This window comes from Triticum aestivum, chromosome 7A (genome assembly GCF_018294505.1).
Source record: "Triticum aestivum cultivar Chinese Spring chromosome 7A, IWGSC CS RefSeq v2.1, whole genome shotgun sequence".
In the NCBI taxonomy this organism is placed as follows: Eukaryota; Viridiplantae; Streptophyta; class Magnoliopsida; order Poales; family Poaceae; genus Triticum; species Triticum aestivum.
In genome coordinates this window covers 71,391,577-71,402,903 of record NC_057812.1, presented here as the reverse complement: position 1 = coordinate 71,402,903, position 11,327 = coordinate 71,391,577, and the positions used below count along the sequence as shown (strand labels likewise).

Below are 11,327 nucleotides of genomic sequence, written 5' to 3'. Positions count from 1 at the left end.
TTGCAGCAAGAAGAGAAAGCTTAACGAACAGGATGAAGCAAATCTGGAGCAACTGCCTTTCATTGACTGAATAAGCAAGTGCCAAACAAAGCAAAACAAGGCTGACTAAGTTCAATCAACTCTTAATTAATAAGCCAGTAAAAACAAAACGATGCTGTATGTGAACAATCAAATGCACGTAGAGGCAGTAGTTCTACAAATAGTGCCAACTGAATGTAGCCTCTTATTGTACGAGTCTTGACTGAATAATAAAGGAAAGGAGGTGCTGCGTTTCTGAAAACAAACGCAGGAGAAATAAATAGTTCATCATGAACAATCATGCGGAAGCCTCTGTCGTTTATTGGGAGTTGTGGCGGTACAGTGAATTGTTTGTTGCGTGTTGAAATGTTGGAACAGCATCCACGGCAACTGATGGAATTACTAGTACCTGCATATCCAGGATTTTGTTGAAGCCCTGAAATTGGGGAAGTAAGAGGGATAAATCAAACAATGTGGCAATGAGCGTATTCAGGGAAAGAGGATTCATGGCTGCTCAGATGAGCAGACCGTACCTTACCGGCGGCAGAGGCACGTCACTGACCATAGATTTGAATGGTCGGACATTTTGGATGGGCTTGTGCTGCGCGCCTCAGCCAAGCCTTGGCTGTCTCCATCTCTTCATCGCTGGAATTCTCACGCTTCAGATAAACCTTGACATGCTCGAGAGAAGGGAGGTGGCCCATGCCGCAGTCAACCTCACGACTTGCGATCGATCGTGCAGAGACCTCGAACCCAAGGTGTTGAACCCTTGGCATAGCTCCAGGTGGGAAAAGGCACGGCGCCGTCAGAAACCCCCAGAACATGGAGCATCTCGCAGATGGGAATGCATCGGCCCTCACAACCAACCTTCCAATCACGCGTCTTGCACGCAGCCGCAGAAACCGAAGAGCAGGCAGCATCCCAATGATCTGAATGTCATCCCCTTGCAATTCTTCAACTTCTATTTCCAGGGTGAAGAGGTGGGGAAGCGAACTCGAATTAACCCACTTTGGAAGTCGCGAGAACCACACAGGAGAAAAGATGCTACTACGGAGGTTTGGAGGGGGCACCCAGCTTTCACGCATGCGATCTATCAATCTGACACCAAAATCAATACGCAGATTTTGCAATTTGTGCAACTTGCCTAGAGACTTGATTAATATATCAATCAGATCCTCGTCCATGTTATAACAGTCAACATCGAGTGTCCTAACCTCTGTCAGATGGCTCAGCTCTTCCGCAATGTGAGGAGACAAGGATAAGTCTACTAGTTGCAGCACTTCAAGGGACATCAAGCTCCCCATTCCTTTTGGCAGCATCACCCAATAATTGACAGATAGGCATATCAAATTTGTGAGCTGAACAACACTTGCAGGTAATTCTTCTATACCAGTGCCTCTTACATCCAGTGTCTGCAAAAGCTGCAATTTGCCTATGTCCGTTGGGAGTTCATCAACATCTGCATTCCTTAGCCCAAGGTACCTTAGGTGAATTAAATTCCCAACATACTTGAGGCTGATACCAGAGCTACTTTTATGGCTGCCACAATTTCCAAGATCCAGCACACGCAAAAATTGAAAGCTTGAGAGAGATGGCAACCAATCACAAGTAACAGGAGAAAAAACAGCAAAGGTCCTCACTTTTGACAGGCTAGTGCTATCAAACTGATGGTTCTGAACCTTTGCCTTGATATTATGAAGTGATAGCCTGCGAGATTTCCTTTGCATATTAGGTGCATGCCAGTTATCATTATCCAATATGGAGATAAAATTCTCTTCACTTGACAGTGAGCATACAAGGTCAAGCACCATATCATGTATACGGCAAGTTACTACCGTGCCTTCCTCATTGATTTCTGCTGGCTGGATCAAGCTCCTGTTCATGAGCTCGTTGAAGTAGGTCTCTCCGATCTCAAATAGGCTGGTTTCTTCTTTGTCACATTGGATAAACCCTTCAGCAAGCCATCTCCATATCAGCCAATCTCTCTCAATCTCAAAGTCTTCAGGAAAGATGCTTAGATATAATAAACAAGGCTTCAGATAGGATGGCAAATCATAATAGCTGAGTGACAATATCCTATTCATATCCTTCGCAATATCACTTTGTGTAACTCCATGGCCCATCGAATTGTACACATCCATCCAATCATGGTTTGGCTTTACCCGCTGATTACTAACGAGGAGGCTAGCTATTGTAATGATGGCTAATGGTACACCACCACATTTCTTCAAGATATCTCTTGATACTATCTGCAGATCTTCTGGACATTTCTCCTTGCTTTGAAATATTCTTTTATGGAAGAGTATTTGTGAGTCTTCGTCAGAAAGAGGTTTCATTCTGTGAATAGTGCCATCAGTGGAAGAGAGACATGCTTTAGACACACTCACATTGCGGGTTGTTGTGATTACCCGACTCTGGAGTTTATTTCTGTAGAGAGCACAATCAATATATTTCCATATGTCTTTTCCCCATATATCATCGATTACGATGAGGTACCTATGCCAATTATTTTGATAGCATTAGTTGGCAAGTCATATGTATACAACTGAATTTTGTGACAAGGATAACTGTAACCAGTGAGGATATGCATGCAAAAATGGTAAGAAATGCAGCAGAAATAAGTCTAAAAGACTACAAAAAATAAGGTGCATGCACAAGAAAGAAAGAAATAGAATTTTCTTATGAAGAAACTGACCAGTAGTAATATAAAAATAGCCAAAATGGAATTGAATATATGAAGTTCAGTATACATCCCACTACTTCTGTTATGACCGGCTTGGTCTATTCTAGGAAGAGGCCCACCGGGCATTAGTATTAGGGGCTTGGCCCACAAGTTATCTTAGGCAAGTTATCTTAGGAAAGTTATCTTAGGCTAAAATTATAAATACTCATGTAAGACATCGTTTTGAGGAAGCAATAAAGACTATTATTATCTTTTGTTGCCCGGCTCCTAGAGGAGCCGGAAACCCTAGCCGCCGCAGCCAAGCCGCCGCCGCCCTCAACCCTAGCCGCGACGGCGCCCTGCCGCCGGCGCGCCCGTTCCTCGCCGCGTCCACTCCCTCCTTGCCCCTACAACCTACGTAGTAGAGCCGGCAGGAACCCTAGTCCTACCAATTTGGTATCCAGAGACACCAAGCCGATCATGTCACAATCTCCATCACCGCCGCCGCTACCATCCACCTCCACCCCGCTCTCGCTGCCGCCGGCCACTTCCACCGCGATGGCGGAGATCGCATCCGGCACCACCATCACCACCGCGACAGCGCCCATCACCATCGCGGCGGACCCGCCTCCGCTCCTCTCGCCCGAGGTGTCGGGCACCCTGCGGGAGCTTGTCCAGGCGGTCAGGGGTATTACCCTCTACCTCGCCGGGAACCAACCCCCGCCACCGAGCGCCGGCACCACCGCCTACGGACCGCTGCCGCTACAGTGGCCCGCCCCGGCCTTCCAGGCGCCCTACGGAGGGGCGTCCCAGCCGCCGCTGCTGCTGCCGCCGCACTACTCGGCTGCGGGACAGCCGTGGCCAGCATGGCCGGCCTCCACCGCGCCGCTCGGGGGCCCGACCCAGCAGCTTCTTCCGGCGCCACCGCCGGCCCCCACGCCGCAGGCGCCGATGCAGCAGCTCCACCAGGCGCCGCCGCCATCGACAGTACCACCACCCGCGCCTAAGGCTACGGGTCGGCCCCTGCACCAGGTGCAGTTTCCACCGTCACCATCGCTGATCCCCGCTTGGGCGACCGGCTCGTCTCCGGGCCCGGTCTACTCCACGGCGCCGGAACACCCGACGCCCTCCCTGCGGTTTGATCACCCCTCCAGCTCGGCGAACTACGCCCCGGCGCTTCCCGACCCAGCATACGCGCCGGCGGCGACTGCGGCCGCCCCCGGGCACGGCGGGCCGACACCCCCTCGCTTCGCCAAACTGGACTTCGCCACCTACGAGGGCACGGAGGACCCCCTCAACTGGCTCAACCAGTGCGAGCAGTTCTTTCGAGGGCAGCGGACGCTCGCTTCGGATCGTACCTGGCTCGCGTCCTATCATCTTCGAGGCGCAGCGCAGACCTGGTACTACGCCCTCGAGCAGGGCGAGGGCGGCATGCCACCTTTGTGGGCGGTCTGCCGGACCATATCCGCGTGGACGTCGAGCTCCGGGATCCCCCCGACCTCCAGACGGCCATGTACTACGCCCGGGCCTTCGAGCAGCGGGCCCAGGCACTGCAGCAGCCACTCGGACGGAGCGGCCGCCAGCCCAGTCGGCCAGCACCGACTTCCTCAGCCCCGGGTCGGCCTCTCCCAGCCGCAACGGCCACACCCCCGGCCGCCACACGACCCTTCCGTCGGCTATCACCGGCCGAGCAGCAGGAGCGTCGCCGTCAGGGTCTGCTTCAACTGCGATGAGCCCTACACGCCGACCCATGTCTGCCCCCGCCTCTTTTATTTAGAGACGGTCGACTACATCGAGGAGGACGACTCGCCCGAGCCGTTACATCCGCCTGCGGCGACCGAGGACGCGGCCGCGGATTCCGCAGCGACGGCGTGCGTCGTCTCCCTTCACGCCCTGGCCGGCATCCGGGGCGAGCAGACCATGCTGCTGCCCGTGACGATCCATGGCGAGCGACTGGTGGCCCTGCTGGATACGGGCTCCACACACAACTTTCTGCCTGAGTCGACCATGCGTCGGCTAGCCCTCCCGACGACGGGCGGGGAGCGCCTGCGGATCACAGTGGCGAACGGCGATCGCCTCCGGTGCCATGGGCTAGCCCACGACGTTCCCATCTCCATCGGCGGCGAACACTTTTCCATCACTTGTGCAGGGATCGATCTGGGCTGCTTCGACTTCATCCTCGGGGTGGACTTTCTCCGGACCCTCGGCCCCATCCTGTGGGATTTCGACGCGCTCACGATGACATTCTGGCGGCAGGGCCGCCGCATCCGGTGGGAGGCCATTGGGGGCGCCGCGCCTACCGTGCCACACCTCCAGCTGGCTGCCGCGTCCTCGGAGGCCGAGCACCCCCTGCTGGATTCTCTTCTGCAGCAGCACAGCGACATCTTCGACGATCCGCGGGGTCTTCCGCCTGCCCGGGTGTACGACCATCATATTCACCTCGTACCAGGTTCCACTCTGGTGGCGGTGCGGCCCTACCGCTACCCCCAGCTGCAGAAGGATGAGTTGGAGCGCCAGTGTGCCCTGATGCTCGCCGCAGGCATCATCCGGATCTCCACGTCGCCCTTCACGGCGCCGGTGCTTCTCGTCCGTAAGTCAGACGGTACATGGCGCTTCTGCATCGACTACCGCGCCCTCAACGCACTCACGCTCAAGGACAAGTTCCCTATACCGGTGGTCGACGAGCTCTTGGATGAGCTCCATGGGGCACGCTTCTTCACCAAGCTTGATCTCCGGTCGGGCTATCATCAGGTGCGCATGCATCCGGACGACATCGCCAAGACGGCGTTTCGCACCCACCATGGCCACTTCGAGTTCTTGGTGATGCCTTTCGGCCTCGCCAACGCCCCGGCGACGTTCCAGGCCCTGATGAACGACGTCCTTCGACCCTACTTACGGCGGTTTGTGCTTGTTTTCTTTCATGACATTCTTATCTACAGCGCCACCTGGGCCAAACATCTCCAGCACGTCGCCATCGTCTTCAACGAGCTTCGGGCGCACCACCTCCACCTTAAGCGCTCGAAGTGCTCGTTCGGGACGCCTACCGTCGCCTACCTCGACCATGTCATATCGGCCGACGGGGTGGCTATGGACGCCGATAAGGTGGCGGCCGTCTCCGCCTGGCCGACGCCTCACTCGCCGCGGGTTCCTCGGACTCGCCGGCTACTACCGGAAATTTATCCGGGAGTTCGGACTCATCGCGGCGCCCCTCACGCGGTTGCTTCGCCGCGACGCCTTCGCCTGGGACGACGAGGCGACGACGGCGTTCGAGGCCCTCAAGGGGGCCCTCATGACGGGCCCCGTCCTCCAGATGCCCGACTTCGACCGCCCGTTCGTGGTGGACTGCGACGCCTCGGGCGCCGGGTTCGGCGCCGTACTTAATCAGGGCGATGGGCCCCTCGCTTTCTTCAGCCGGCCTTTCGCTCCGCGCCATCTTAAGTTGGCAGCTTACGAGCGGGAGCTCATTGGCCTCATCCAGGCCGTGCGTCATTGGCGGCCATACTTGTGGGGGCGGACCTTCCACTTTCGCACGGACCACTACAGCCTGAAGTTCTTGCTGGATCAACGGCTGTCGACCGTCCCGCAGCACCAGTGGATCAGCAAGCTCTTCGGCTTCGACTTCTCTGTCGAGTATCGGCCAGGCCGTCTTAACACCGTGGCCGACGCGCTGTCCCGTCGCGATTCCAACCTCGCGCCACCCGCCGACGCGTCCGCCGGGACGGCCCTGTGCATCCGCTCCGGGCCATCGTTCGGTCTCTTCACCGACATTCGACGCGCCACTGCGACGGCAGATGACGCCGCACTTCTTCAGCAGTAGCTCGCGGCCGGCGACTTGGAGGAGCCCTGGCGCTTCTCTGACGGACTGCTCCTCCATGGGCGCCGGATCTTTGTTCCGGCGCATGATGATCTCCGTCACCAGGTGTTGCAGCTCGCCCACTCGGCGGGCCATGAGGGTGTGCAGAAAACCCTCCATCGTCTTCGCGCCGACTTCTACATCCCTGGCGATCGTGCCCTGGTCCGCGACTGGGTTCGGTCTTGTCAGACTTGCCAGCGCAACAAGACAGAGACCCTGAGGCCGGCGGGGCTCCTTCAACCCTTGGAGGTGCCGTCTCAGGTTTGGGCGGATATCTCCTTGGACTTCATCGAGGGCCTTCCCAAGGTGGGGGGCAAGTCGGTCATCCTCACGGTGGTCGATCGCTTCTCTAAGTACGCCCACTTCATCGCGCTGGGCCATCCGTACACGGCGGCGTCCGTGGCCCGGGCCTTCTTCGACGGCATAGTCCGTCTACACGGGTTCCCGACGTCGATCGTCAGTGATCGGGACCCAGTCTTCACGGGCCATGTCTGGCGCGACCTCTTCAGGATGGTGGGTGTCCAGCTCCGCCTGAGCACGGCGTTCCATCCTCAGACGGACGGTCAGTCTGAGGTGGTTAACAAGGTCATTGCCATGTATTTGCGTTGTGTGACAGGTGATCGGCCTCACACTTGAGTGGACTGGCTCTCTTGGGCGGAGTACTGCTACAACACTTCTTATCACTCCGCCCTGCGCGCGACGCCATTTGAGGTGGTCTATGGTCGACCACCCCCGCCTATACTTCCGGTCGACCCGGAGACGGCTCGGACGGCGGTCGCGGGTGACCTTATCCGCACCCGTGATGAGATGCTGGCTGAGGTCTGTCAGCGTCTCCTTCAGGCCCAGCAGACGGCCAAGCACTACTACGACGATCATCATCGCGAGGCGGAGTTCGCAGTGGGTGACTGGGTGTGGCTGCATCTTCTCCATCGCTCTACGCAGTCACTGGACCCGCGCGCGAAGCGCAAGCTTGGCCCTCGCTACGCCGGGCCCTTCCCTGTCGTGGAGCGCATTGGGAAGGTGGCCTATCGTCTTCAGCTTCCAGCCCGCGCCCGCATCCACGACGTGTTCCATGTGGGGCTGCTCAAGCCTTTCCGTGGCGAGCCACCAGCGGCTCCTCCGGCGCTTCCTCCAACCGCCGATGGTCGCATTCTTCCAGAGCCAGCAAAGGTGTTGCAGGCCCAGCTCCGTCGTGGCGTCTGGTTCGTCCTAATTCAGTGGGCGGGCCTTCCGGAGGAGGAGGCTACTTGGGAGCAGCGTGAGGATTTCCGTCAACACTATCCAGACTTTCAGCTCGAGGACGAGCTGTTTGCGCAGGCGGGGAGAGATGTTATGACCGGCTTGGTCTATTCTAGGAAGAGGCCCACCGGGCATTAGTATTAGGGGCTTGGCCCACAAGTTATCTTAGGCAAGTTATCTTAGGCTAAAATTATAAATACTCATGTAAGACATCATTTTGAGGAAGCAATAAAGACTATTATTATCTTTTGCTGCCCGGCTCCTAGAGGAGCCGGAAACCCTAGTCGCCGCAGCCAAGCCGCCGCCGCCGCCCTCAACCCTAGCCGCGACGGCGCCCTGCCGCCGGCGCGCCCGTTCTTCGCCGCGTCCACTCCCTCCTTGCCCCTACAACCTACGCAGTAGAGCCGGTAGGAACCCTAGTCCTACCAACTTCACACATTTTCGAAATATACACAAAAGGACAAGCACTGCATGATGCATACCTCTTATCCACAAGGAAATCACTGATTTGCTTGATGAGTAGATTTTCATCCCATGTTGTATTATGAATGTCACTGAACTTTTCATTGTCAAGGCCATAGAGTAAGTCCTTGAAAACTTTCTTGATATCTGGGTTCTGACCCACGGGGACAAAAGCCACACAATCAAATTGGGTTTTGATCTTCTCATAGACTGCTTTGGTGAGTGTTGTCTTGCCTAGCCCACCAACACCAACAATAGAGATCGTCTTCAATTGCTCCTTGGAACTCCCGTCCTCACAAATCAGTGTTTGGATAACCTCATCCCTTGTGCGGTCAACGCCAACAAGCTCCCCTACATCTTTGTGCAGAGCTAACACACGAGGGTCAATGGTAGCACCATTGCTAGTGCTACGAGTGTCAAGCTCATACTTTTTACGCAGCCCCACCAACTCCGTGGCAAGGTCCTGAGCTTCTTTGATGGCACTAGAGATTTGATGAAGTGCTTTGCCATTACCAAACAATTTGGTGGTCTTCTTGAGGAACTTATTGACACGATTCCTCATGTTCGTTGGCTTGCTGCTTGGACCCTCATCCACACGCACCAGAAAGTCATCAACAGCGTCTTCCATGTCGCAAGAGAGGTCTCTCACCTTGCCAGCCCAAATCCGGACCGGCTCCTGGAGCTGATCCGGCGGGACCTTGCCAACCTCACGAAGTACGGCGTGCATCATCTCCAGTTCTGTACGAAGTGATTGTACACCTTTCTTTACTCGCTTCGCCAGGTTGTATTCTCCAGCGAGCAGCTCACCGAGCTTACGGAGGACAGGGCTCAACGCCCCAGCAGCGGCCTCCATATCTCGAATATTTTTTTTGTCTTTGCACTCTGATCTACAGACGGCTATAGCACTGTCCTTGGCGTGAAATTCTGGAATGAAAACATTATGTTTTTCAGAAGACAGAATAAGGAAAACCTGAACTTGATTGGTCGGTGAAAGTAACAGTACACTATGCGCCTATGCATTGCTTCCTTCCAAAGCAGAAGCAGAAGAAGATTACCTTGAATAGCAGCTCCTTCAAATCCAATCTGCAGAGTCCTTTGCAACAGCAACCCAAGATGAAGTACTGGAGACTAGATCCAATTCTGCACATAATAAATTCATATCAGAATAACCAACAATCCTACTAACTGTTTTCAGAGGGACACCGGATGAGCAAAAGCTGGACATTTGTGTTTCGTGAAAGTAACATCTCACGGTAGTACTAATTTGTTTGGAGAAGCATGATCTGATTTTGTTTGGAAAAGCTGGGCAGAGTGAAAAGAAAGAAAAAAATGCAGCATCCCTCCGAGCTTGGATAGATATACTAAGCTCTGACCACTGACCATTTATTATCTTTACTTTATTTAATCTTACTTATTATTCCTTTTTCTTTTCCTGATGTACATATCTGCTAACATTTTCACAATAATATAATTAGAGTAAAAATAAAAATGTCCAGGAACCAGATTTTGCTGTTTGTGCGTCACAGAATAAAAATAGCATAGCAAACAAGAGATTAATCAGGATGGCAGAAACAGGCCGGGCAAGATCTGACCCTCCCCTTGCTCTGGATCTACACGCACGGTTTCAGGATGAGCAAAAGCTGATCTTGTGACGGACGGCACAAAAGAATGCATCACCTGGCTTGGCTCAATCAAGAGCAGGAGCTGAAGAAGAGCATCCCGAGGAAGTGAGGAACACCGAACAGCAACTACCCACCTCTGCTGAGCGAATGTTGAACGGATCCAACTCTGCAACATCAAAACCGGGAAGAATGAAAGAAAGAAGGGAACTGTGCGCTAACTAGATCGAAAGAAATGTATGGAACAGAGGAGGATGGGGACGAAACGAGCAGTAGAGTACCTTCGGCGCCGGCGCCGTCGCAGTTTGGGGGGAGACCCGGCGCGACCACCCTAGTCGCCGCAGAGAGCGAGAGATGAAGGAAAGAAGCAGAAAGGAAGTAGTGGAAGTGGAAACTAATCGTTGACCCGGAACAACTTGCGGTCGTCTCATCTCGTGTGTCCGCCCGCGTCGGCAGCAGCATCCTCCGCTAATGTGTGATCCTTTTTTCTTTTCTTTTCTTTTCTGTTTTCAACAAAAAGTAAGACATGAGTTGGAGACAAAACCAGATCCTCCAAACTTAATAATGGCCAGAAAGTATATAATCCACAAAATTTGGACAAGGGGCAAATGAGAAACATTATGAAAAAAAAACCGGAATAACAAGAAGACTTCTCCTTTGGTACACCCCCTAAACACGTCGATGGGGGCGATTTGTCCATCCCCTTCGTAATTAAAGTTATGATGGTCATTTTTAAAAAAATAGGCACGCACCCGATCTCTCCGCACGCCCACTCGGTTGCACGTGGGGAACATGTCGGTGGCGTGCGAACGGCCGCAGGACGGTCAACTAGTCAAACATCTGACCGCAGCGGTTTCCCACAGGCAACTCGTCGTCTGCCACACGCATCACTTGCGCGACCACTAGTTGCGGCAGTACACCAGCCACCATGCCAGTCTACCACTCGCCCTCATTGCACCCCTCTTGACCGTCGGTTTCACTCCCACATATGCGCCCACCACAACCGAATCCTAGGCCTAGGCCTCCACCCCCGATGACCATGTGGCACGGCAACAGCGGGGCCGTTAGCAGTCGGCGGCGCGGCACAACCTCGACGGGAGGATGGCCGCGCAACCTTACCATCGAGCAGACGGAGGAGCTCGCTCGTTTCGGCATGACAACGGAGCCGATGATGGGGACAGGCACCACCGAAAGCCTGACAGCAGGCGAGCTCCGGGGCACCTGGCAACCACCGCACCCCAAGCCCGAGCCAGAGCCGAAGGTACCGTTCGTGCTAGCGGCGTACAACGTCCCCAAAGAGCCCGCGACCCGAAGACTCACTGGGGTTCCTGCAGGTGATACACGAATCAATGACGTCACTAGGCTGGGTTTCGGCGCGCCACCTCGACCTCGACGGCCCGGAGAACCTGTCGGGGCTCAATGATGCTATAGGCAAATCAATGGTCGTCATCGACAACTTCAACTGGTCCGACAA

At 54.8% G+C, this 11,327-nt stretch overlaps 1 protein-coding gene across 2 annotated transcripts; it reads right to left on the bottom strand.

Moving 5' to 3' along the window:
- Window positions 1–106: 106 nt before the first annotated feature.
- Window positions 107–10,347, bottom strand: LOC123148659 (disease resistance protein RGA5). 2 transcript variants are annotated; one of them, XM_044568144.1, is made up of 6 exons: window positions 10,135–10,347; window positions 9,912–10,022; window positions 9,290–9,374; window positions 8,255–9,158; window positions 552–2,514; window positions 107–454 (listed from the first exon to the last, which is right to left on the bottom strand). In XM_044568144.1, the coding sequence occupies exons 4-5, from the start codon at window positions 9,085–9,087 to the stop codon at window positions 573–575; spliced, it is 2,775 nt and encodes a 924-aa protein (XP_044424079.1). In that variant the 5' UTR covers window positions 9,088–9,158; window positions 9,290–9,374; window positions 9,912–10,022; window positions 10,135–10,347; the 3' UTR covers window positions 107–454; window positions 552–572. The 2 variants fall into 2 exon arrangements, with proteins under 2 accessions (XP_044424079.1, XP_044424080.1); XM_044568145.1 differs by having other exon boundaries at window positions 557–2,514.
- Between the last annotated feature and the right edge of the window lie 980 nt (window positions 10,348–11,327).

Excerpts from the sequence above, each read along its gene's own strand:
- LOC123148659 (XM_044568144.1), bottom strand. The coding sequence starts at position 9,087 with ATGGAGGCCGCTGCTGGGGCGTTGAGCCCTGTCCTCCGTAAGCTCGGT. Across the intron at positions 2,515-8,254 it reads GATTTCCTTGTGGATAAGAG|GTACCTCATCGTAATCGATG; the intron begins GTATGCATCATG and ends TAATTGGCATAG.